Source organism: Heliangelus exortis, chromosome 3, assembly GCF_036169615.1.
Source record: "Heliangelus exortis chromosome 3, bHelExo1.hap1, whole genome shotgun sequence".
In the NCBI taxonomy this organism is placed as follows: domain Eukaryota; kingdom Metazoa; phylum Chordata; class Aves; order Apodiformes; family Trochilidae; genus Heliangelus; species Heliangelus exortis.
Window position 1 is genome coordinate 61723240 of NC_092424.1, and position 27769 is coordinate 61751008.

Here is a 27769-nt window from a genome sequence, read left to right on the forward strand (position 1 = left end):
TTCCTGGATGCTCTGAAATGGGCAGCTCTTTCCCCAGACCTGCAGTCAGATAACACTGTTTAAGACCACCTAAACAAACCACTGGTGCTGCAACAGTGGGTTGGAACTGGTGGGTATTATCCACCAGCTTTCATGTGCTCTGTATTTTAGGCAAATAAGTAAATGGGAGCAGGAGTGGAACAAGGTTATAAGCCCTTTGGGTGTTAACTTCAGGATTTTTGAACACCGAAAAGCCAAGCCTAGAAAATATAAGGCTAGCCAAGCCTACAAAATATGAGGATTTTTCACAGGTTCCCCATCCCTATAATGTATTTTTTTTTTTTTTAGTGACAGTGCAATCTTCAGTCACAAGTAAAATAGTTTTTAACCATCTTTTAAATTTAAATTATATTTAATTGTTTTTAATTAAACAAATTGGTTATTGTGTTTAATGTTGTAATTTATGACACCGAAGGTCTCCTGTTTTACATCAAATATCTTCAAATGCTTCTTTGTCTGTTTTCCAAGGATGACAATGAAGACCTGAAATGCCAGCTACAGTTTGTCAAAGAAGAAGCAGCCTTGATGAGGAAGAAAATGGCCAAGATTGACAAAGAGAAAGACAGATTTGAACATGAGCTGCAAAAATATAGATCGTTTTATGGAGATTTGGACAGTCCCTTGCCAAAAGGTGAAGCAGGTGGACCACCTACCACAAGAGAAGCTGAACTCAAGCTTCGACTGAGACTCGTGGAGGAGGAAGCTAACATTCTTGGGAGGAAGATAGTGGAACTAGAAGTAGAAAACAGAGGCCTGAAAGCAGAGCTTGATGATTTAAGAGGAGATGATTTCTCAGGTACCGCTAACCCACTCCTGGGAGAGCAGAGCGAATCCCTGTCAGAATTACGGCAGCATTTGCAGTTAGTAGAAGATGAAACAGAACTGCTCAGGAGAAATTTAGCAGATTTGGAAGAACAGAACAAACGCATAACAGCCGAGCTGAACAAATACAAGTACAAGTCTGGGGCCCACGAGAGCTCTAGGCATCACGATAACGCCAAGACAGAAGCATTACAGGAGGAGCTAAAGGCTGCACGAATGCAGATCAACGAGCTGAGTGGCAAAGTCATGCAACTCCAGTATGAGAACAGAGTCTTAATGTCCAACATGCAACGCTACGACTTGGCCTCTCATCTCGGAATCCGCGGCAGTCCCAGAGACAGCGATGCGGAAAGCGATGCAGGCAAAAAAGAGAGCGATGACGATTCCCGTCCCCCTCACCGGAAAAGGGAAGGGCCTATCGGGGGGGAAAGTGACTCTGAGGAGGTACGAAACATCCGATGCCTGACACCCACCAGGTCTTTTTATCCGACGGCATCCGGATGGCAGAAAAGCTTCACTGACAGGCAGCAGATGAAGGACATTCGCTCCGAAGCTGAGCGGCTGGGCAAGACCATAGACCGCTTAATTTCCGACACGAGCACCATCATAACAGAGGCGAGAATCTACGTAGCTAACGGGGACCTCTTTGGACTGATGGATGAGGAAGATGATGGCAGCAGAATACGTGAGCATGAGCTTCTGTACCGGATCAATGCACAGATGAAGGCCTTCAGGAAAGAGCTCCAGGCTTTCATCGACAGACTCGAAGTTCCAAAGTCTTCGGATGATCGAAGTGCAGATGAACCTTTGTCAGTGAGTCAGGTAGACTTTTACTTATTACGGCCTACAGGTAAAAAGGCTCTGACAAGTGAATTAAGCCTCCAGTTTCTTGTATGGCACATAGAAGTTCTTTATTCTAGACGCTGGACAAAAAGGGCTATTTCTGAAATTATTTTAAATCCTCACTTAGCCATATGAAACCTTGTTCTACCAATGGGGCTGTTTGTGAACAGTGAGAACGTCTAGTCTCCTGGAAATTAAGAGTTATGCTCTAGGAGATGGAAGATACTAGTCTTTTCTGGCCCTGCAACTGCTTTTGCCAGAGTTCTGCCTTCATTGCTGGTAAAGGCAGTGCGGGCAGCAATTTTGGCACGCAATTAAAGTAATTGTTTTCTTAGCATTGGACATCCCTTAAATAAATGAAAAGAAAATCTTATCAATTTTAAACAGGAGGAAACATTATATTTCCAATATTGTAAAGAACATGACAAACCACAGAGAAAAATAATGCAAATTGCTACATAGATTCACAGAGCCACATGGTACTGTGAATACTGGAATTGCTGTAAATGATCCTATGTTGTTGAAGGCCTAATGTGTCATTGCTTACATGCAGCAGTGACTAGCATCTTTTCTGTAGTTTATTTTTATGCAGAAGTATTCCAGACAAGTTTTGGGGAGCAAATTCCCTGCTGACTCAACATCTTTTGCCATGAAAAAAACATGAAAATTAACTACCTTTATCTAATCATAGAGTCTGATAGCTGGCAAGTCTTGTTATTGCTCGAGGTATTATTCTGTGTTTTAGTAAGTCTTTTTGCCATGTTAATTTACTTTGTGCTGTCCTGATAGTTTACAGTTAAAGTAGTTGCCAGGTGAAGCTGAGAGCTATTATTTCTTATTCTTATGATGACTAATTAGTTTTTTGTTTCCTTGTATCAGAAAGTCACAGACGCAGTGAGTTTAAAGCTAATCAATTTCTATACATGTATTGCATGAAATCAAACAGAAATTACATTTAGCATGCTCACTTTCTGATTTTAGCAATAGCTTTGAGCTTGTAGAGCTCCCATTAGCTTAAAGGCAGAGCACTGCATGGGCTTATAAAAATTTAAGGCAAGCTAATTAGTGTTTTCTCTAAAAAAAACCACCAACATAAGTTAAATTGGACATTTCAGGATATGACCATGCAGAACTCCCTCTAAAGTCAATGGGAGATGGGCACTCGGTCCCTCCACAAGCATAATCTGATTCACTATTTATTTTGTGTAAACTTCGGACTTGCTATTCCATTAATGGACTGTTCTCTTTGTCTTTGTATTTACTTTCCCAGATGTTCCAGCCTATCATTTTACTTATTCTCATCCTTGTATTATTTTCATCCCTTTCATACACAACAATATTTAAACTTGTCTTCCTTTTTACACTGTTTTTTGTACTGTAAGCCATTCATCATTTAATGTTCATTGTAGTATTATTTTCAGTTTGTTTATTTTGTCCACCCTCCAAGATGTGCAAGAGACATAGATTCTGTAATAGCCACTGCTGTAAAAACACTGAAGACTACATGTTTGCCAAAGCCAAACCAAAAAACCTGCAAAAATCATACCAAAAAGTCACCCAGTTAAATAGGAAATCCACTCACCATGGTGTACCAGGTAAGCAAACAGAAAACAGTATTTTTCATTTCATCTGGTTTTATAATTTTTTAATAAAAATTTCCAGAGCAACTGGAACCAATTTAACACTAATTATTTTGCACCAAATCAGAAGCAAAACAGAAATATGCAGAGTGGTTGTGAGGAGTCTGTTCCTTTCCTCTTCCCCCCTTCCAGGTTAAAATTTGTATTCTGGCCACATATGAATAGTAAAACAACACCTGATGTGTGTTCTGCAATTGTATGTCACAGCTTGTATACCTTTTGCATGACTGTGATGTTAATGTTTTTCAGCACTCTATGTGGATCAGACACCACAAGGGGACAAATTAGAATGGTTTTTATGTAGAGTGCTATATCTGGAAATGTGGCAAGGAGCTGAAGCCCCTGAGATTGAGACACAGAAGAAGGAGATACCAGAGTAGGCAAGGAGCCTTCTGAGATATGTAGGTTATCTCCATTCTCTCTGTGCTCTGGAAAAATGGCCACACTACAGTCTGACTTGGACTGAATAGGGTGATGCTGGTCACCTTATTTGACATCACATAACTTTTCCTAACAGCTTAGATTATCAGATAGCATCGTAGTCTGTAGCCACCAGAACTAGATTCTCTCTCCAAGTTTCAGAACAAATTTTGAATGAACATGTTAATTCTTGGATTGCTGAGTGACCCTCGTCTAACCATGCAGTTCATAGTGAGTGACTGTAGGTGAGGGAAACTTGTGTACACATTACAATCAATAATCACTAAATATTTGTCTTGCGTATGAGAGGCTGCACTGAGAGTGCAGGCAACTCATGATCTTTCTATCATACTGAATATAGGCAATTCCTACAAACAGTAGATCTCCCACTATGAAAACCTCATCTGAAATGCCCAATGGATCTCAGTTTTCTTTTGTTCAACCTATGTCGAAACCACTGAGTCCCACAAATGCGAATTCTCCAAAGCTGAACATTTATATCTAAATGTATAAATAATTTTATTTGGTTTTGTGCAGATTCCATGATATAAAATCTAGTAATAAACCATGATAATAAATAAAGCAGCTGTTTTTTCTAGGTAGCAATAAGGATTCCCTCTGATTATCATGCTAGCACCCTGATTGTGTAACTCATTCCTCAGTGAGAAGAGCTTATCTCTGTGCCTGGGTAGTGTGCTCTGCTATGTGAAATTGTACAGAGACACCATTTTGAAGGAAACTCCTCAGAGGAAAGAAGAGGTTGGGCAATGAAATTTGTTATGGAAGAATGAAAAAATTAGTAAACTCATAATATTCAGTGTTAAACAAAGCTTATGTTTTTTACTTTCTTTGTGTAGCTTTGCCTGAGCCTGCAGGTTTAAGCTCTACACCTGCAGGTGTAGTAATCTTGATCAGTTAAATCATTTAACCTTGATTTAATCCCAATAGTTTCTCCTACCAGGACTTTGTTGTAATTATTTATTTTGTAGTTTGCAAGATATGCCTAAAGGAAGTTAAAATCAACATATATGAGATTGGTAGATAGTCTTGCCTGCTGTCCTGATTAAAGAGAAAGTCAGGCCACAAGTAATTTTGAGGAGTTTCTAAAATGCTCTAATTTATGCTCCGTTGCGTAAAAGTTAAGTTCCACATATTACAGATTACTACGGCAAGATAGAGTCAAGCATTTCATCCTTTCACCATGAATTTCTGTAAAAGATAATTTTCAAATCATTCAGAAAAGGCCCTTTTGTGTCTTTTTTCTGTCAGCAACTGCCTTAAGGAAGCTTTCAGCAACTGCTTGAGAAATTTTTTTTCCCCATGAATTTGTAATTTGGACATTAATAGTATAATAAGGCGAGGCTTAAATTTGTTGTATAAAATCTTAGCATGAGCCTGACCTTTTGAGTTTCTTTGTTTTAGTGTCTCCCTTGAGGGAAGAAAAGGTCATTTTGGGTTTTCTTAAAAGTTTCTGGCTCAGTCCCATAAAGGAGAAAAATCATTCTTGAATCTGATTTGAAGGTCCAGAGTTTCAGATTTTAACTCACACTTCTTTATACCTTTCTCAGCCTAGTATGTAATAAGGATGAGTAGAGATGGTTTGATTTACATGGGATGTAGTGTATCGGTTACAGTAGTTCTGCAAAGTAGGAAAGTTTAATATACTGAATTCATACAAAATTCTCCACAAAAGGTGGAGATAACCCCTGCACAGGACTGACAACTGTAACCCCATTGATTTCTCTCAGTGGTTTTTCTTGCATATAGCTGGAGCTTTTCTCATCCTAATTCTGTCAGGTATCAACACAGCAAATAGAAGCTGTGACCCTTTGGGATGCTGAAAGAGTTACTGCACAGGCTGCAATCTGAAATTAAAGCATACTGAAACATACAAAATCATTTGAGATGCTTGCCATAATCTTGATTCTGTGATGGGCAAGGAAAATACTGAGGATCCCTGAAAACCACAGTACAGAGAATTTTCAATGAGAAATGAGATATGATTTTCCTGTCCTTCTGAATTCAGCTTGAAGGGAGTGATTTGAGCTGTTTATCTGTATCACCTCAGATGTTGCAGAGTTCACAGCCCTCCATCTTTTGCTATTTTTAAAAATGCTGAGAAAACTAAGAAAATCAGAGTGAACATCTATCCGTAGCCAGAAGATACCATCTAGCCAAAGAAATAAGTGTTCTCTGTCCTACAAAATTGAAATAACGTGGTCACACAAAGAAATGCAATAAATATACTTGCAAAAAAAGGAAGCAGATTCTCCCCACTTAGTTACTGACTTGGTGGGCAGTTTCTCACAGGTGAGTGAGAAAATGCAGCCGAACACATCCACATCCTCTAGCAGGAGTGCATGGGAGTCGGGCAGGGCAGAGCCAGACATAATAGTGCTATTCCCTTAGATTCTGTCTGCTGCATAGCTTCTAATTCTGAAGAGCAATAATAAGAAGAATATAAGATTTTGCTTTTATACAGGAGTAAAATGGGGTATGCCAGGTTACCTATCAGTTCCAATCTCAGTTATATTAGCAGCAGATTTACAGTTTCCATTTTGGAATATTCTCGTGAAACATTAATATTCTGGCAAAAATGTCATGTAATTTGAACTTTGTGATTGCCTTAATTTGATCTTTCTCTGAAAGATTAAATTTCTGTTTCCTCTGTTACCAGGGAATTAATTCAATATTCTTTTAGGATAGTGCTTGCAACATCTGCATATCTAATTCTGACATTTTTACAGTTTTGGCAGTAGCATCAGTGGCTTTTTATGTTATCTAGAAAATAGACATGTGGTTTTCTTCATGGAATGTAACCAGATAAATTCATGTAAATTTGTTGCACCTCTGAATGCCATGACAAAGCACCTCTTACAAGTATTTACTGTTACTGAAAAATTCCCATGATACTAGAATTAGCATCTTCTCCAGGATCAGAGATATTTTTATCAAGCAAAAATATCCATGCCTGAATCTCCGGTTAAAGAGTGTAAGTGTCTGCAGACACATGTCACCAGCATTTCAGAATCAAAAGTAAAAGAGAGCAGGTGCAGAAATATGCCTGGCAGTCAGAAAATATAAAGTTGCCAAAACCATGTCTGTCTAAATACATGTTATAAAAGGAGATGAACTGCACATGAACTTTGTGAGATGTTTACAAAAACAAGCAGAGCTTTAGGATATTAAATGCCCTTCCCCTTAATCACCCCAGAATTTGATAGGTGAGTAGATCTCTAAAGGCATCAGTATCAGTGATTCCTATTGGCTTACATTTTTGTCTCTGATTTAATGCCAGGGGAAGTGATATTCAGACTCAACTTTAGCCATTACACATGCACTTGCCTCTGGGGAAAATTACAGTGGCTCTATTTAAAGTAAACATGTAAAGTATCTGCCACTGATTTCCAATATAACCTTGGAGAAGTGACATGACATAATACTTTGCTGGCTCTATATCTTCACTAAGTTATATACCATTGCAGAAGTGCACGACAATAAGAGGAGACAGAATTTGTATTCCCTTCTGCCATTCCCTGATTTATGTATCTACTCCTGAGAGATATTTGCCAGGACTGTCGAGCTGTAAAAAAGTAGCATCTTTCAGGAATTTGATGTTGTGGTTGGGTTGATTACAGTGACAGCGATGCTGTTCTTCCCTCCTGTTTGTTACCACATTTATATGGACACAGCAAAACAAGTATGCCATGAGCAAGGTAGTACAGCAGAATTAAAGATGCTCTAAAAGGATATTGAGCACAGGCTGTTGTCCAGAATACACACTGCTTTACAATCAAATAGCAGCCCATGCTGAAATTCATGGTCCTTTTCTGTCTTGCATGATGAAGAGAAATTTAGAGGGCTTCTTCAAAACGCCTTTGCACCTTTTTTTGTTGAGGTGCTGACTTTTAACTCAATCAGAATTGATACTAGGTATGGACAAAGTATGTTTTGCCTGTGGAAGCAATGTGTTGGGTGTAATAAGCTTACAACAGCCTTCCTGCTTATTTCTCCTGTGCCAGAGAGCAGAAAGCCACGTGTGCTGCTTTGTCTGCTGCTGATGGAGGAGGGACAGTCATTATGGCATAATTTCTTTTCTGCAATAGCAAACGTCACTGCTAATACACTTAAGGGTGTTTGGAGCAATCAGTCCAGGTTTTTAAGGCTTGCTTCATGGTTTGTTGGTTTGGGGTTTGTTTGTTTGTTTTTCCCAAATTTGTCCTTCATTTCCCATAATAGGGTGAGTTTAACATGGCCCTTTGACCTCTGAGAGGGTCCATCTCTTATCTCCCAGTGAGCCCCTCAGTGTCACACATTTCTAATTCCACACACTGACAGAAATGAAGGATTTTGCCTGAGTAGTAACTCAAACCTAGAATTTAGTCTATTGTTTGCTTTATTTTTACTGTGTTTTACATCAAAGAGTTTGTGTAACAAGATGAGTGGCATTGAGCTAGCAATATGAACTACACAGGAATCATAGACTCTGCTGATAGCTAGGAATAAAAAAAATATTTAATCACGAGTCTGTCTTCACTTTCAGTGCTGCAGCTGTACTGGCTTTGGTGAGGAGGCAGCACTGGGGCATCCAGCCCACAGCAGTGGACTCAGTTCTGCTCTCAGGCACCCAGGCTTCACTCCCAGCCATGTCTGCTGGCCTGTTGGGGTGTAACCTCACAAAAGAAAGTCAGACTGTTGCTTTACAAACAGGGAGATTTTAAATTCTCTGAGTTCAGAGGATGAGGATTTTCTTCAGGAGAATTCACTCTTAGAGCTGGATATCTTTGTTCACTCTTTAGATCAGCTTTGAATTTTTAATGAATAGCCCAAGTCCCATTATTTATGTTAGATGGGAGCAGAATAAGCACCCAAGTTAGGTATTCACTGAGACTTGCAGCTAGACCATATAAGGAGAAAAAATGTGTTTTTACTGAAACCTGCTTTGGTATTTAATATAAAATGCACCCAGAGCTAAAATCTTTGTGCTGTGCAAGGATTTTAACAGATACAGGTTTATTGTTGTAAAGAAGATAGTGATGATGGGGCAAAGGATGTATGAATCCTCATATTATATCCTTTGTCTCTCTGATCCTCTTCTCATCAGCTGCTCTGCCCACAGAAACATAAAAAAACATAAATCACTCCTGCTTAGTGCATTTAAATACATCCAGCTGATAGCAGAATTTGTCTGGAGTTCTATGTTGCCTGAGTCAAGAACTTGGTGGCCCTTCTCCGGGTACACATGGAGATGAATGTTTCCTGAAATGAAAATTTTCTGATTTTGGGTGGTCCCTTGGAACATCCAAGCACAAGTACCCAGCTGGGCAATGGTATGTGTGTGAAGTTTCTGCCCAGGGGTCTCTCTCAGTGTGCCAAATCAAAGCAATTTGACATGCAGTGCAGCAGGAGAGATACTGTGGGAAGGGATGCAAGGAGCAAGCTGAGTTCCTCCTGCCTGAAGCTCAGCAGGGGGAGCAGCTAAATTTCACTATGCTGGCTTCAGGGTTTCCCGTGGACTTACACTTGCTGATTTGTCTTTGTCACGTATATTCCCTTCCCTCACCCCATGCAAACACTTGCTATAGGCATTCCCAATGCTTTAAATCTAGGCCAAAGTGGTTTTGGATCTTCCTTGCTAGTCTTATGCTAGGGATGAGTTTCCCTGAGGAAGGGAGAGTCTCCCTCCAACTTCAAGCATTTTGTTTTGCTGAGACACAAAGTATCTTATCAGACTGGAGAATCTGATCCAGAAATCTTATATAGTAGCAGGAATATTTGGGTATATCCCAAAGAAACCACTAACACCATACCCAGAATGCAAGACAGTAGGATTACACAGTGCCAAAATAATTCCTCACTTCATCAGCCATAGCTTATGTAGAATACAGAAAAAGAATTTAGGGAGGAGGGCTTTGCTTTTAGCTCTTTAGGATAGCTGTTAACCAACAAAACTGCTGCTTTAAGCAAACTGCCTTTACCAAAGTAGTTTATAAGGATCAAGTTGCAAAACTCAAAATGATCATGCTAAAAAACATAGCCCTGAAAACTGGGTCTGGAAGGCAGCAAAGAATCTTCTTTTCCAACATGGACAGTAATAAAAGGAACCTAAAATCGCCTATTGTCATAGCTTTACTATTAACACTAGCTGCTTTGGCAAGCTTTAAAGACTGCACTGCACTATAAAACCTAAAAATGTCCTGGACTTGGAGTTGTTTACACAAAATATGAGGAGATATAAAGTTACAGAGCTGGGGGTTGGAAGAGATGGCTTTAAAACCATCCTCCGTGCACTGACGTCACGTGGAAGCCAGCTGCTGGGATGATGCTGAACGGAACTGTTTTTCAGTTTGCAAAAGTTGCAGAGTTACTCAAAGAGAGTTGCAAATACTGCCCCAGTTGAAAGGTTTTGTCTTGCTGAGCGTTCTTTTTTCTTTTAAAGATCAAGATTCACGGAACTGGATCTCAGCTAGCTGTGCATTTCATTGCTTTCACTGCTGTTTGGAAATGGACTGAAAACTTCGAAAGGATTTCTTATTCCATGAAAGGTATGGTTATGGTTTATTTTAAATCTGTGGGTTTGAACAGTTAAGATTAAAAAAAGAAAGCAAATTACTCATGTGGCAGTTATTTAAACATCTCTCTTACTTGTATTTAATGTGGTGTGTATGTTATATATGGTCTTTATTCTTAGATAAACACTTTTTTTTTGTTTTTTTAGTCTTTTTAAAGTCAGCTTCTTCAGAGCAGGCATAGAAACATCAACAGAGCAGGGATGACAGGTAGCACTGTGAACACATGAGTCTGTCTTTTCTTTCTCTTCTTTCTTTCTTTTCTTTCTTTCTCTTCTTTCTCTTCTTTCTCTTCTTTCTCTTCTTTCTTTCTCTTCTTTCTTTCTCTTCTTTCTTTCTCTTCTTTCTTTCTCTTCTTTCTTTCTCTTCTTTCTTTCTCTTCTTTCTTTCTCTTCTTTCTTTCTCTTCTTTCTTTCTCTTCTTTCTTTCTCTTCTTTCTTTCTCTTCTTTCTTTCTCTTCTTTCTTTCTCTTCTTTCTTTCTCTTCTTTCTTTCTCTTCTTTCTTTCTCTTCTTTCTTTCTCTTCTTTCTTTCTCTTCTTTCTCTTCTTTCTTTCTCTTCTTTCTTTCTCTTCTTTCTTTCTCTTCTTTCTTTCTCTTCTTTCTTTCTCTTCTTTCTTTCTCTTCTTTCTTTCTCTTCTTTCTTTCTCTTCTTTCTTTCTCTTCTTTCTTTCTCTTCTTTCTTTCTCTTCTTTCTTTCTCTTCTTTCTTTCTCTTCTTTCTTTCTCTTCTTTCTTTCTCTTCTTTCTTTCTCTTCTTTCTTTCTTCTTTTTTTTTCATTCTCTCTTTTAGTTTACTCTTTCACTCTTCTCCCCCTTCATTCCTTCTCATTTTATATTTTTTATGTTATCTCTTTTTTCTTTTTCTTGTCTCTCTCATTTAACTGTAATTTCTTTATATGTATAAAGTGCACAGTATTGTAGCATATGACATACTTATATAGTTATATAAATATATACATTTACAATTTCTTTAGTAATCCATAATACAACACTGAGTTGGACATATAATTTAATTGCTTTTTTTTCCTGTAAAATCAAGGAAATATTTGTGTATCTGAATGGTTATGCACATTCAATATAATTAATCTTTGTTGACAACATCTCAGCTGATGTCACTGCAGATTATGTTTAGAAGTTGGTTGCAAACTATGTTGCATTTTTAATCTGTGGATAGAAAAAACATGAGTAATAATAATCTTAACATAAAATAATAACACATAAACATTTTTTTCTTTAGAGGAAGGAGAGCTAAAGGAAAAGATGAAGGAAAATGCAGCTGATGTAGACAAAATTGATTATTTGCTTGAATTTGATTGCTGTAATGAGCTTCTGACCTTGTCTAGGACATGCAGAAAGTGCCAGTACTGCAAGAGCACAGATATTGTTCTGATCTATGCAACAAATTATAATGTGGCATTTTACATCCATTTGGGTTGCTTGAGACATAGGAAATACCCATGGGGACATTTTGGTGCACTCTCCAGACAGAGGGTATGTGCCCAGGATGACAAATTGGATTTTTTTTGCTAGTAGGGAAAAAACAAGCAAACCTCTCTCCCTGCCTTAAAAAACTTGATTTTATTTTTATGGTCTCCAATGTATTTTTATAATCAGAGTCCCATATGAAACAATTTGGAAATTGTTAAGATGAACACAGACATGGCAATAGTAGTTCCCAGTACTAAGAAACCACCAGGGGCTTTTTCAATGCTATATGCATGCTTGAATGGAGTACATACTACAAATCTATTATTATATATGTAAAAAATTATGCCATGTAGCATTGGTTTGCTTTCTAGTAATATGCTGCTGATTGATGCACTATCATTATTAGTAGTAGTGCACTAGCAAAATCATTTATCAAAAAAAAATCATCATTAAAAAAAAAGTGAATGAGTATACCCAAAATTGCAGCCTTTGAATTAACAAAGTGAGGAAGTATTGACATGGTTTTAAGGTTCCTTAACAATAGATGTCTAGATTGCGACTTAAGTGCAGTGGAATTTTTTTCTAAGTTGTTTTTGGTCAACACACACTGAAGTCTGGCACAAAGCTGAATCATTGGCCTGGAGAGGTGCAGTCTCTATAGCCTAGATTGCTTCCCTAAAAAGCCATAGCAAACCAGTGGCTGACTTTTATGAGAATACTGCACTGTCTTTCAGCAGTTCATACTTTCAGGGAGTTTTATGGGTTTTGTGAAGTGATCCTGTATGTTTTTAGGCAGGTGGAAGAAGCAGGGGCTGAAAACACTTTGTAGGTGATTGAGGGTCAGATTTTGGAGCTCCAAGCCAGGTGTGAATCAGAGTTTGAAAGAGTAAGATCCAATATCACATTATATGGTGACATGGTTACACCTTTGTTAAATGGGCAAGCAGAGATATTTGAAGAATAGTTAGTTTATTCTCTGAGTCCTCAGAGCAGAACTGCTTGAGGTAAATGGTTTTGCAGACCCTGTGTTAGGACTGGGCCCATGATAGCAGTCAGGTGAGAGATTCTGTTGCAGGGCTTCTAGGACAGAAAGACTGCAGTAACCCATTGGGCTTCAGCTGAGCTCTTCTGCTTACTTGTTCCTGAAGGAAGCTGACTCTAAGTTTGGCATCAGCTTCCCAGTCAGCTGAAATAACGCAGATGCTGGTAAGCAGTGATTACACAGTAGCTGCAGCTGGATCAACAAGATTTGTCCAACAGAATATAGGATGGGAAAGGACTTCATGTAAAGCTCAAGAATGAATTTTCACTATATCAAAGAAAACATGGATGATAAAATGCGTGGTTCATGTGAGTTGACAATCATGGACCATCAGAGAAACGAAGAAATTCCAGGAGGCTAAACTGAGCTTATCCCTAGTTAACTCTTGGAAATTTCATTTACCTGTCCATAGGATTAGTTTCTTACAGGAGACCAATGCAATGCAGAGATGGTTTGTGATTAGGTTTCCTGTCTGCCTAAGTAATAACAACGGCTGACTTTCAGAGCCATAGTTAACAAATTCAAGTATTAAGGTGTATGTACCAGCTGTTATACCACAGGAGACATTGTAACTGAACATAATAACTGAACTGAAAATAACTGAGTGTTATTTCCACCTTGCTGGCATAGTAAATGTGTTGTTGGTAGTGGAGTTTCTATTTTAAAGCCTAAGAAAGCAAGAGAAACACCAGGCCCATAACATCTGTAACAACTTTGCTCCAAAATCAGATGAGAAGATCAAAAATATTTCCCTTAAAATATACTTATGTGGTGGTTCACATTAGTAATTTTCATCCACAGACACAAAGATCCTATAGAATTATGAAAGAGTAATAGAAGCACAAATATTCTAAGCAAAGTATTGAACAAAATTTGAGTTAGTTCTATTGGAGAATAATTTATAGTTTTCACTATGCTGGTCTCAGAACTATCATGTATAGATTTAGATTTGTAAATCCAAAATACATGAACTCTTTATAGTGACCTATAGTCTTGTATATAGTGGAGTATAATATAATACTGCTTCCTGATGCATATTTATGTATGGTACCTGCTATTAGCTTGCCTTCTGTTTTCCTTCATGTATTCAAAAGCATTCATATAGCTATTAGGATTTTCCGCATGTGTCAAGTTCATAATCTTCAATTTACAAAATAATGTCACAATCTTTGTTGTGCTACATGTGTGTGTGAAAGGACTGTGTGAACGAACATAGAATCATAGAAAGTGGGGGGTAGAAAGGGACCTCAAAAGATCATTGAGTTCAACCCCCCAGAGCAGGGTCACCTACAGCACAGGTCACACAGGAACACATCCAGGTGGGCTTTGAATGTGTCCAGGAAAGGAGATTCCACACCCTCCCTGGGCAGCCTGTGCCAGTGCTCTGTCACCCTCACAGTGAAAAAATTCTTTCTTACATTTATATGGAACTGCCTATACTCCAGTTTATAACCATTCCCCTTTGTCCTTTTGTTGGTCACCTCTGAGAAAAGCTTGACTCCATCCTCCTGGCACTCACCCCTTACATATTTATAAACATTATTGAGGTCACCCCTCATTCTCCTCTTCTCCAAGCTGAAGAGCCCCAGCTCCCTCAGCCTTTCCCCATAAGGGAGATGTTCCACTCCTTTCATCATCTTGATACCTTTAAACTTGCAGTTGTCATTTGAACAAACATAAAAATAGCTTTCACCCTCAAGGGCAGACATTGATGGATCCTAAGGTCCTAAATTGCTATTGAATATCATGCAGATTCAAGTTGCATTGAAAACAGGTTTATAGTGAATAGAAATGGCAAAGATGCAAAGTAGCCATGGTATAGAGCCCACTGTGGACATTCCTAATTCTGTGATACGCATGTCCCTTCTCCCCTTTCTAGATTGGGCCTCTCTGGCCTTGGGTTTGTGTCCTACCATATTTAGTACATCCGTATGCCAGTCTTTCTCTAGACATATCTCATGCAATCATGTGATGCTGTTTCCTGTGAGCACATTTCAGTTAGTTATTTTGGGTTTTTTCTTTGTTGTTTTTTAATCTGAAAGCTCAAATCAGTCACAAGTAAGACTTACTCTGATAAACTTCCAGGAAACGTTCAGGGAAGAAAGAAAAAAAGCAAAGCTGTCTTCTTGCTGTTACACAGACTGTAACCATGGACCTGGGTAAACAACTGGAGAATACTGAGAGGAACTGGAATAAAGAGAAGATGGAATTGCTGGAGAGATTTGACAATGAAAGGAAGGAATGGGAATGTCAGTGGAAGGTCATGCAGAAGAAAATAGAAGAGGTACTTTTTAACAAAACTCTGAACACTAATATTTTCACTTAAGTCTTATCAGTGACTAGAAATTACTTTTTCTTTTTTTTCCTGAATAATATCCTATTTATTACCTGTCACTGGAAGTTTCTGAGCCAGGGGTTAAGCAGTATTTGCAATTGCTCATTTCATGAATACAAAGCAGGATGCTTAATGTCACTTTGTGTGAAGCTTGCTATGATACTCTTAGTGGTATATACTGCTAAGTTCTTCTGGATATGAGCCACACTGCTAATTTTATACATGCTTGTTTCAAGTATAGATATGCTGAACAACTGTCTATATGGGGGTTTAGGAAAATGCATATTTAATAACAAAAATCTAGGTATTGTAGCTCTGGCAAAACGGAATTGCATGGCACAGATGTGCTGTGATAAATGGTAATACTGTAAAAACCATAATACGTTAAACACTGCATGGTGCAGAATTTTTCTAGCTAGAACCTGCTCCATTTATGGATGGCTTTTAGTATAGAAAATGGCTACAATAAATAGGAGGGAGGTCCTGTTGCCACTTACATTTACACATAGTAACAAACAGTTGCTGCTGTTTCTAATGCATCTCCTTCCAAAAATAGATTAGGTAATTATTTATTATTCTTTTATCCCCAAATTTTCACTGTGGCAGAACCACCTGGCACTCTGTAATGCATCAATTGAACATACCTTGGCAACATAAAAAGCAAGTTTTTCACCACTGAGCTTTCCACATTTTTCATTCTAATATACACATGGAGTAGTTTTGCTTGCAATCTGCCAACACTGTCGTGTGGCTGAGCCACACAGGAATGTATGGCAGAGATTGCTCATATGAAAGTATGGGAAGGAAAATGATCAAAGCCAAATGAATTGCAGCCATACACTGCCGATTAAACCAGCATAACTCCATAATGGCAACTCTTTTATATTTCACCTGCAGCTCTGGCAGACTTTGGAATCATAGTCTTAGTATGAAAACAACATTTTGTCTTTTGTGTTAGGACATTTTTGTGCTGTCTTGCCTAATTTCGCCTCCAAGGTGAGAGTGCTTCAAAAGTTAGTAATGTCATCTCTGTGTGTGAGTTGAATTTCAGTTTGTTAGTAGTATGAGCTGTTTTGGATGACAATAATATGTTGTAAAAAGGTATTTTGCCTACTAGTAGTCCTGATAATGGCAGAAAAAAACATGTTTATTCTTTGGTATTTACTAACATATGCTTTAGCAAGATTAACAGATAAAAATGGAATGGACTTGAGGGAAAGAGAGTGAAGGAAATCTCTGGGTACTGGAAGACCAAACAAAACTGCAGATGATACTCCAAGGTTATTGCTATCCTTGGGTCCCTTCTTAAGCTGGGTCCCTTCTATAACTGCCCTTGATTTCATCTGTCTGACATTTGTTTGCCAATATGGCTGGAGAAATGGGAGATATCTTTTAAATGCTATCACCAGTAGAAGGATTTCCTCAATAAAACTAATTCTAACTTATCATCTTGTATTTTTACTTGATAATTTTCCCCAGCCCACCAAAACCTAGTCTAAATCTTGGAATTATCCAGGAAGACTTATGTGGTTTAGGATAATATATTGTTGTTCCTCCTTGCTGCTATGCTGAGTCTGTATGAGGGCCTCATTTCTTGGAAACTACAAAGTTCATCCCTTGGGTTCCCTGAGCAGCTGAGCTTTGGGAGTGAAATCTTAAAGCCCAGGATGAAGCCAAAGGTCAACTCTGAATGTGAGAATACTTGTAATCCACAGCACTACCCGTGGAACAACCACATGTTCTTCATGCTGGTGTTCCTTTTCACTGTCCTTCCCAAAGCTGTTGTGTTGGCCTCATGCACCGGGAGAGAGCAGGCAGACAGCTGCTCAGAGGTGCCTGCTCTGAACTTTCTTCACAAGAGCAGGTTGAGTGAATGTTTGTAAAGAGCCATGGGATTCTTGGCACTGGAAATGATACTGTAAGCAGAAGAGGTTTTCATGATGTTGCTATTTTTTCTGATTTCTAATTCATCGCTGTTCCCTGGTTTGGGTGTGCTGGGTGACAGGAATTAGCACCTTTTCATTTACTAATGAAGCCACTGGATCTCATCAGATAGAATGAAAGAAGGCTGTTAGCACATTGCCAAATAATACTTTTCTTCAGTACTGATTTATCCCAACAATCACAGGGAAGAATTCCACTTATCTGAGAACCGGAAGAGTCTGCTCTAGTGCAGATGCCACTGTCTGTGATGGAACTTCACTTCCTCTCATACATTAGCAGGCTGTAATATAGCCAGAGCCTTCTCCCTCCCTCCCTCCCTCCCTCCCTCCCTCCCTCCCTCCCTCCCTCCCTCCCTCCCTCCCTCCCTCCCTCCCTCCCTCCCTCCCTCCCTCCCTCCCTCCCTCCCATTCCCTATCCATCAGACCGGGGCTGTGTCCACCACATAGTACTTGGAAGAGGACCATAAAGGCTGTAGCTCAAGGCAGGGACATTGACCTCATGAGATCTCTTCCAATCCCATCTTGTGGATGGAAGCCATACATTAAAACCATGGTAAATATTTTGTGAATGGTAACAGCCCTTTCCTCATCCTGTGCCAATAATGGTCTGTGAACTAGCACGTTGTGTGGCTCAACAATTTCACACTGACATATGTATAAAATCTTTCTACTTGGTGCTACTGAGTGAAGCATTGTTCAGAACAAAAGATGACTGTGTTCTTTTACCATAAAGTTCATCACAATACCACGATTTAATAGAAGGTACTTCTGTTTTTTCAGCTTTACCAGGAGGTAAAACTTAGAAGGGAGAGCAATATGAACGTCCATGATAGCAATGTCTGTCAGAGCAAGATGCTGCAGCTGTCCATGTGTTCCCCTACTTCAGAAGATAGAGACACACTGGAGCTCAACAATCAACATGATGTGGAAAACAACAGGATGGAAAAAGGGAGTTTGTTCAGTAAAACAGGACATGAATGTAAAGAAACCAGAGCCAAGAGCAGAACTAATACTCTGTCAATGGACAATCTGGCCTTTGAGAATGGTGAGGAACCAGAAGACAGCCTCAGCATCAAAGCTTCCAAGAAAACTGCCAAGAATTATATTGGTGATCTCAATATAGTACGTAAAGTATGAGAATGTTTTTGTTACAAGGGTGAGGAAGATACCAAGGGCTTTGACCTGTGAGGTTAACCTAAAGAACTCATCTCCCTGATTTTAGCTTTCCAGCAAGGCACTATCTCTTCTTCCTCCTTGGTTTGCTGCATGCTCTTTACCTCCATTCATAGCCTGGGGGCAATTTCTGTATCTTTCCTTATGCTAAGTTGCTGTGAGTCTTAAATGCAAATCACCACAAGTTTCAAAATAATTCTAGAGATCCCATTTAAAAGGCTTATGTTAAAGAACTGTTTCTATATTTGTAAAGGCTCTCAAAGAACTTGCCAGAGTCAGTGAAGAATTATGCAGCTATCAAGAGGAAATTCGAAAGAGGTCCAACCACAGAAGGTAAAAACATATTTGGACTCTTTATATTAAAGGAAATAAAAATGATTCTGTGCTCCTGTTCAGTTTGAAGGGGGGATTGTAAATCTATTAGGAATTGGGCATTTCCTATCCTCACGGTGTTTCATTGCTCAGCAGAAAACATTCAAATTCAATGTGCTGAAATATGATACAAGGGCACATTTTACTAGCAAAATGGAGTTTATCTGCAGAACCTACAAATTAAAATTAGTATTTATGTGAGATGAAATTGCACTTGTTTCTAATGACTATATAGAGTCTATATGACTATACGGAGGATTGGGAAAATGAACAGATATTTCTGTCTGCCCTGGCCTCATTTCCATGCAATTCTATACAACAGTATATGGGTTTGTTAGACTGGGAAGTTTCTTACATTAAGCTGAGATCTAGCCTTGAGTGTGAGGTCTGCATCTGGGACTGACAATCCAAGAGTGCAAAAAAAGGAAAAAGAAACAAGAGCAACCATACATTTGTACTAATGAAAAGATGGTAAGCCAGACCCTGAAAAGTATGACAAAAGAACATTGCACCATCTGTTGGAAAGTCAGTGTTCATAATCTCCTTTAACCAGCTAAATACCAGTCTTCCCCTTGGGTAGTGCAGAAATTCTCAGAAGATGAAACTGAACCTGTGGTGTGACAAGGTGAACATCAGGAAAGAGATTGAAAAAGGCTATGTCTCAGTTAGGCTGAGGTGCCACAGAAATCTGCATCATGGCAAGCTCTTCTCAGGTGCTCCCAAAGAAGAGAGGGACTTCTTGCACTCCCTCATGCAATTACTTGGCTAGCTGTCTCTAATCTACTATTGTATCTATGTTAATCTTTGTATCTTTAAAGCAAATAGATTCATAGCTGATGCATAGTTCCTAAATTCTGTCTGAGAGTGGTGAGGTTTGAACAGACCTCAAAAGACACATTCCTACTGTCATGTGTAGTGTTAGGAAACCTATTCAAGGGATGCACTATGTCTTAAAGCTTTCTTCATTCAGTTCACAGTCAGGTAGACTCTCACTGGAGTCATTAGAACTTATAAGATCCCACTGTCCTTACTGTATAATAGGTAACAAAACCAGCAATCATCTACAAAAACTCGAACAAAAATTTTAGTGGCAAGGGAAGGAAATATAAGATTCCCTTGGATGAGCTTTCTTCAGAATCTTCGTGCATGTTTCAAATATGCTGGGTGTATCAGCTCCAGGAAAACTGCTGCCAAATATTTTTAAGCAGACAGGGTTAAAATGCCTGCTCCTAGGGATACTGAATCCATGCTGAGGTCCCTTGAGGGGGAAACCCTTATAGTTCATCCTTAAAACACCTCTCCTTTCGTTTCCAGAATGAAGTCACTTCCTTTCCTGGGGGAATTTGAGGAAACCAAAACCACAGTTATTCTGCCTGAGATGAACCGTGTGCCCATCAGTGAATCACAGACTTCAATTGCTTTTGAAACAGAGGAACATAACAACAGGAAGAATCAGATGAGCTCCAGCCAGGGTTTGGTGTCTCATGGTAGTCTTACTGCTAACAGAGGAACAGACTTCAGACCTTGGCAAAATAAAGAAGCTCCACCAGTTCCTCCACGGAGCACTTCTCGGCACCTAACTAACTCACTTTCTGCAGTTGTACAGCTTTCTGAATCACCAATAAGAGATCCAGGCACCAAAAGCAATTGCAAGGCTCAGGACTGTAGAAATGGGAAGAATCTGATGAATTCTTCACCTATAAAGCAGACTGAATTTGCAGCTGCTTGTGCAAACGGAGGGCATCCTGTGAAAGCTCCTGTGATGGTAACTGCTGCAATACCTGTAACCACAAATGAGTGCAATGTACCAAGTTTCTGCCACAACACGTGGGCATATGATTTGGGCAAGCTTGGAAAAGACAATAAAAGTGAATCTTTCCCACTTTCAGCCCAGAAGAGTTGTTCAGATGGAAATATGGCCCAGAGAAACAAGATGAAGCAGAGACAAAATCCCAAGTCTCACAGCAGCCCTAAATACAGTAGTGACTTTTATGCCCCTTCTGCCCTGAACAACAATCTTTTGGAAGACTCTAGGTATACCTTTGGAAAGACCCAAAGAAATGAAACTTTAGCAGCAAAAATCGATGAATTTAACCGGACTGTATTTCACACAGATAAACATAATAATCCTTTGCAAGAAAACCAGGTGCCTCAAACAGCATCAGAAGATCAGAAACCCTGCAGCCCTTTGTGTGACTCTGGTATTAGCAGGGCAGAAACTGTAAATATGTCTTGTGTTTCAAATGCCAAATTCTCTGCAGTGAAGGAGCAAGAAACTAACAACGTCAGCAAAGCTGTCAGAATGACAGGACAACAAAAGCAAATAAATGGACTTCCAAATACAAGTGGTTATAGGCACATGCTTCATGAACATGACTGGAGACCAAGTAATTTATCTGGTCGCCCACGTTCAGCTGACTCCAGGTCAAACTACGGTGTTGTTGAAAAGCTTTTGAAAAACTATGAAAAATCAACAGTGACTTCTCCATGTAATACAAAATGCTGCAAAGATAAGTGTACGAATTCTGAATTCACTGATGGGAGTTGTGAGACACTGAGTCAGTATTTAGAAATGCTCCAGATTGAGCAAGGAAAGCAAGAATTTCCAAGGAGTTCAGCCAGGCATATTGGGCAGCAACTCAAGCAAGGAAAAGAGAGACAGAAGTTACCAGAGGTAAGGTTCATAAGAGTGGCAAGTACAAAATCTTACAGCTTCACACCAAACTTCAGATTCTAAAACTAAGAAGGCTAACATGATAATGTAAATAATTGTATAGAAATAGACACTTTATGTCAGAATCTAGATCAATCAAGTGTACTTCCTCTGCAGAGAACAGAATTATGGGAGGGCAGAAGCATGCAAATAAGAATGATTAGTGAAGATGTGTGCCAGACTCTGATCTCTGCTGCTGTTGTGTAAAGCTAAATTTTAGCTGCAGTGCAGATATTCAATGATTGAACTAGTGAGAACTGTAATCAGGTTTTAATTTCCTCCCTCCTTTCTTTCACTGAGAAGTTATTTCATAAGCCTTCCCAAAAGGCATAATCACACTTGGCCATGTCAAAATCCTAGGGGGCTTAAGTAGCATCCTTCAGCATCCAAGGTGTTTGTTCTGGATTTCCTTGGAACTGCCTATGAAAAGGGGTATTGTAGTCCCATGAAGTTTCCAGTAATAAAGTGACCCCCCCTTACTCATGGCTCAGTTTCAGGCTTATCCTATTCAAGCATAGGCTCAGAGAAACAGAAGAAGCTATTTAATTTACATTTGACTATTGCATGACTAATTAGTTTATATTTGGCTGAATTTGATTTGCAGAAGCTTAGAAATACTGCTTTTGCCAACATTTTTTTCTTAATGAAAGGAAAGACAGATGGTTTTGAAAATACACTATAAATTGCAGGTTCTGTAAAAGGCCACAAAGAAAGAAAAATAGTTTTTCCTGAAGAGTTCCTTGGCCAATGAACACAAAGAGATATGCCTCTTGGTGTCTCAGAAAAGAGAAGGCAAAAGTGTTTGGAGCTAAGCAGTTTAAATGGGTTCAGACTGCCAGCTGATGTGCTTTAAACTGTCGCAAATTCACAGACTTTGGTGGAGCTATGTGGATTTAAACAGCTGAGAATCCGACCTTCCATATTTTCTTCTGCATACCTTTCTGACAGCCTTGCAGTGATGCAGTATCTTGCTTAGCAAACACATCTTTGCTACAGCACAGAAAACAAACCCAGCATGAAGCTTCTGGTCTTTTCATCCAATGAACTTCTGATAGAACAAATTTTATTAGTGAATATATAGGAAAGAAGTAATACTAGGTTTTAATTGTTTCCAATTTACATCACATTGTCTATGACCAAAATCTGTTGGTTTTCCTGTGTATATAAGTCTCTGCATGTAGACATGACACTGCCTTAATACTTAACTATTTAGAATTAGTTATGAAGTGTAAATAGCTTAATATTGCACTAATGGAAATAGTCCTTTGCAAGATGTGACTCCTGAAATAGGATCTACCAAGAAGTACCTGAAAAGTAGGTAGATCATACTCCAGTAATATATGATTGTCTTCCTAGTTCTACGTTTAGAACAGTATACATTGTTCATGGACAAAAATTCTTCCAGAAATTAAAAGAAATAAGAAGTGATTGACAGTTTTGGTTGCATTAACATTTTATATCTTACCTTGTGTCTGACACTTGTCTGCATATGTTTTAAACTGCAACTGATGTGAGAATCCCTATACATAGAAATAGCTCTTCTTTTGCATTCTGTGCATAACTGTGTTCCTTTTAATAGCTTCAGACCACCTGTTCTGAGGTCACCCCAAGTGTCTTCCTGCATTCCTGCTGCATTCCACAAAATCCATAACTTGTTAAAGCAGGGAATTGCCTTTGTGTTCTAGATATCTGTGCCAGCTAAATGTTCAAGTGGGAAGGGATTCTCCCGGCCTGCTCGGCCAGCAAATCGACGCTTACCATCCAGATGGGCATCCAGATCACCTTCAGCACCTCCTGCTGTGAGAAGAACAGCATACAACTGCTCTGTCTCCTTCCGCTCAGAGACCTCAGTAGTCTGAACCCAGAGCTGGGTTGGATGGTGGTGTGAAAGCTCTATGCCTCATTAGAACTGTGTTTGGTATGAGTTATAGCAACCAGTTCTACGCCGTTGTATCTTGTCCAGGAGTGACTCCCATCACGTGCTGGACAAAGCCTTTTGAATCTTAGGTCGTCATCACCATGGTCTTCAGTGTTTTTATTGAGACGAAATAATTATACCCCTAGTTTTCTCTTTTTTTTTTTTTTTTTTTTTTTTTTTTTTGGTAATAGCTCACAAGGAATTCCTTTTGAATGGCATCTGCCTTAATTTGCCAACCAGTTTTGAGTTGAAACAATGTATAGTGCTGTATATTCTGACTCTTCTGCAAACAGCAGAACGTAAAGCTGTATGCATGATCATGTGTTTGTAGGTGCATGTGTTGGACTAGGAAGTATACAGGTCTGTATTTAGAAGAGACAAACTGTGCTAGTGTTGACATTGAACTCACTACCTATAAGCCTACATATATATATACTTTGTGTTTATTTTTAAAAGTTTGAAATACGCGGTCCTGATGACATTTATATTTTGTAAATCTTTTACATAGGTTCACAGGTGTAGTATTTAATGTACAAAAACTAAATATGCATTTTTGTGACCGACTGCAGTGATAATGCCTTGCACAAAATGTATCTGAAGCAGACTAGCTCGACTGATTCGTCAGTCAATGCTTCATGGCATCCTCCTTCAGTTTCCTAACCCATATGATGCTAGGTCAAAATGCCCCAACATATTTTTTCTGGATTAAAATATTATATGATTTGTAATATATTAGCCTTTTTCAGCACCAGATACATTCCTCAAACGTTCCAACCCATTTAAAAAGCTTAAATGTGCCATTATATATATATATATATATATAGCATACTGTAAACACTTGGGTAGTTTCAACTCGTGTAACATACGATTTATGACGGGAAGAAAAAGGTTGTATATGCTCAATTCTGTAAACTTATTTTTCCTTCTAGCATTATTCTTTGAGGTTTGGCAAAGTCAGCTAACAATGGACTTGTTTACTTTCACTCAAGGCAGGAGAACAAGGACCTTTGTTGTTCCCAGTGCTGCAGCCACGCTCCTTTTTTACTCTTCTCCTAGACTAGAGTGCCTGAGCCACTTGCTAATTTCCTGCTCCTGGACTGACTTCTGGCAGTCAGTTACGATGTTTACTTGCACTCTGGCAACAAGCTGCATCTAGTACAGAAATATTGTGTTGAGGTATGATCACAATGGTGCCTGAAATCCTAGACACATGGCATTGGAAGGATGTTTTTGACATCACTTGACTCGGTATTATGGGCTGTCTGAATGACATGCATGGAGCCTGGCTTATTCCTTCCCACAGTGTGAAAGAAAAATGGATGTTACCCAGACTCTTGCTGAACTTTCAGAAAGACAGTGTCGTTCATCCTGGAATTTTTGCACCCTTCTCTAGGTTGTTGCTTGATGCATAGTGTGTGATTATGATGACAAATTTTACCTTGAAACAGCATGTCTAGGTTAAAAGGAGTAAAGAGGCCCTTCTTCAACATCAGCCTGCTCTTGTCTTGCAACTTTTCTTCTTCTGGAGAAACATAGTGTGTTCAAAGGAAATTCAGAAATCATCCTGGGATCCATTAATCTGTACATCTTCTTATGTGAATGTAAAAAGGATTTCAGAGAGTGTAAGCTTTTGTCCTCATTAATTGTGTGTTTGTCAATATAGGGAAAATTAGTTGTGCTTAATTTGATAGTGATTTGTTCTACTCAAGTCCTGTTGAGAATCCACTTCTTCCTTCCTTTTAAGGCCTTCTTTGCTCTTCTTTCCTCTGCACAACGTTGGTTTTGGAGAAAGAAAACAGGAGGCTATGTGTTCTGAGCAATATAGCCCTTATGGTAATACTGGTAACTGTTCAGGAATGTCAGTATTGGAGCCAACAGGCATTAGAGCCATAAATCCCATCTTACTGTGGCTGCCTGCATGGCCAAAACATGCTCAGAGTAATTTGCCCAATATAGACTTCTGGTCCTTTCTAGATGTGTGTGGTGAAAAAATCCCACAACAATATATGAAGGCCTCAAGCAGATGAACAATTCTTCAAAATTTATTCAGACATTATTGCAAAATTATTACAGGAAAAGATACAAAACCAGAAATTCTTGAAGAATATCTTGAAGAAAATACAAGCAATTTGGATGGAGACAAAAATCTGTGTGCTTGAGTGAAAAATCAAGAGTACTATAAATTTGCCACTTTGCCCTAATTCACAGATTGCACTCCATTAACTTTTTTAGAACTAGAAAAATCAGAGATGCTTCATAGTGAATTTGGAACATGATTTAAGTTTCTAGCTAACTGTGGAAATTAGCAAACCAAAATGCCTTGCAAATTGACCTTTTAAATGCCTAACTAGTTGAGCAGCTTTAAATGCCTAAGGCTGAGGAAAGGATAATACGCGAGAATTTAAAAAAAAAATCCTAATTTCAGTCAATGTTGACTGCAATAAAATTTCTTTGAATTACCTTCATGGTAAATTTAATAATTTTTGTTCTGAAAAAAAGGTGGTGCACTTTTGTTTGAGGTATGTAACTATGAAAGCTTTTCCCTTGATTAGTCTTTGAAGGTCTTGCTTTAGTTCCCTTCAGTTTCCTTGATCGCCTTTGACATATATCACATTGTTGAATAAGAGAGAAAGGATCAAATACCTACAACATTCCCTGATGTATGTAAGTTTAACTAACAGAAGGTTTTTGAAATAAACTAATAGGTCAAGGACAAGTCCATTTTGTCAAGATTTTCTGTGTTCGTCTAATTACAGACAGTGGTTTTCACGCCCAGAAGTCTCAAAACTGGTGATTTTCATCTCTAGGTGGCTAGTTGCACATACCAATTTTAGAAAATTGCCCAATTACAGTGTTTAAATTTTCTCTTCATCTGCACCCATAACAGGGCCAGTGCACTGTGATGAATTTTCTAGTTCCCAGAATTGTGGCTACTGAACCGTAGTAATGGCTTTATTGCACTTATTTGCTATGGGAGGTAGATCTCTGTTGGACTCTCAGGTCCTAGAGTTATCTCTGACAAAAAAAAAATAGGTACCTTGGAAGCTCTGAAGCAAGAGACTATTTACACACAAACACATGTGCAAGAGCCACAAATGATCTAACTTGACCTTTCTATTAAATCTACTGTCACCTGTGGGAGCACTGAGTTTTGTAAACCTGTTTTTACAATGGGGTTTTAGTATTACTATTTTATATGCTGTCTAAAGTCTTAATGCAGCTATAGGTTCTTACTTGTGCTCTGAACAAGTCTAAGACTCTCTTTGCTGCATGTTTATGGGCTGTAGTACCAAAGTACTAAAATAAATGCAGAGTTTTCAAACTCTCTGCACATAGAGAGTCAGCTGCTCATTGAAATGGAGAAGTCAGTAGGAAGCAGCTGACTGGTACTGAGTTGACAGAAAGCATCATTCTCCCTCATCCTGGGAGATGGAGCCATAATCTTTCCTCAAGACCGTTTTAGGGAGGAGTGTGCAAAACACATAAAAACACATAAGTCATTTAGACCTTACATACGTATGCAACATAGCAGGCAACCTGAAGGCTAGAAAAGTGGCCTGACTCAGAGCCTCTGCTAGAAGCACAAGTAGAAAAAGAAAATTTCCTTTGAAACCTCTAGATATCATTCCTCAAACTCAGATAACATTTCTACTGATTTTTATCCTTCCAGTGCTACTGATAGATGATTTATGTATCTTTAAAATGTGGCTGAAAGGATGAGCTTGTTCTCCTTTCTCAATTTGTTTTCCAGCAACATGATTATCTTTCAATATCACATATACTGTAAGGGAGTTAGCTGTTATATATTATATTGGCAATCAGTGCAGTGTAGTTTTCCAGAACATTCAGAACACTATTTCTCCAGTTGTCTATTTTAAAAATTGTTTCTGTAAATAAGAATTTTATATCCAAATGTCTTTGACAGCATTTTAGCAAATATCTACAGCAACCCAGCAGGCAGGTCACTTCTCTTGGTGGTTTGTTATTTCTGGACTAAGCCTAAATTACCTAGCATGCAAAAACTTATGCAATTCTCACAGTGCTGCTATGCAAAGAATTTCTTTGGCTTTGAGATCTGTAATATACAGCTCTAGCCATTATACTCCTGATATTCTCTGCTGGACTATCAGTAATGGTGTCTTTGGCTGTGTACTTGCTCTTTAAACTGAAAGATAGGATGTGTTTGCTCTAAATGCACTAAACCAAACCCCCTTGTTGCCTCTGGCCTTTCCACCCCTCCTCAACTTCCAGTGGATGTATATTTTTACGTGGTCTGTTGCCATTGGTTTGCATGTATATGCCATACCATAGGGCTTCCTATTTGTACCACAGTCAAAGTATTTTTTGGACATCCTGTTCTACTATTACTATTGCCATTCAGAAATATATTAGATGTTGATCTGTTGTTTTGCATCACTGAAATTGTACTTCCTTCAACTGTTAGTGGCATCCATTATAGAAGACTTGTGCTCGTGTTTTTTGAAATTACAATTATTCTGCTTTTGAGGCTTG

General features: G+C 38.8%; 2 protein-coding genes across 9 annotated transcripts in view; both read left to right on the plus strand.

Annotated features, from left to right (window-relative positions):
• MTCL3 (MTCL family member 3) overlaps positions 1-3220 on the plus strand; it is a 31487-nt gene extending 28267 nt beyond the window's left edge. The window contains exons 6-7 of one of the 3 annotated variants that reach the window (XM_071740986.1): positions 508-1674; positions 2975-3220. In XM_071740986.1, the coding sequence (XP_071597087.1) occupies positions 508-1674; positions 2975-3085 (1278 nt within the window). In that variant the 3' untranslated portion in view covers positions 3086-3220. Of the gene's footprint in view, positions 1-507 lie in introns of all 3 variants that reach the window. The other 2 variants (XM_071740985.1, XM_071740984.1) reach the window with 2 other exon arrangements.
• KIAA0408 (KIAA0408 ortholog) lies at positions 1927-27769 on the plus strand. 6 transcript variants are annotated; one of them, XM_071740987.1, is made up of 6 exons: positions 1927-3299; positions 14944-15087; positions 17862-18203; positions 18508-18587; positions 19941-21300; positions 23025-27769. In XM_071740987.1, exons 1-6 carry the CDS (start codon positions 3288-3290, stop codon positions 23196-23198), a joined length of 2112 nt encoding a protein of 703 aa, XP_071597088.1. In that variant the 5' UTR covers positions 1927-3287; the 3' UTR covers positions 23199-27769. The 6 variants fall into 6 exon arrangements, with proteins under 6 accessions (XP_071597088.1, XP_071597090.1, XP_071597093.1 ...); XM_071740989.1 differs by having other exon boundaries at positions 2081-3299; positions 14889-15087; XM_071740992.1 differs by lacking the exon at positions 1927-3299 and adding an exon at positions 8464-10309.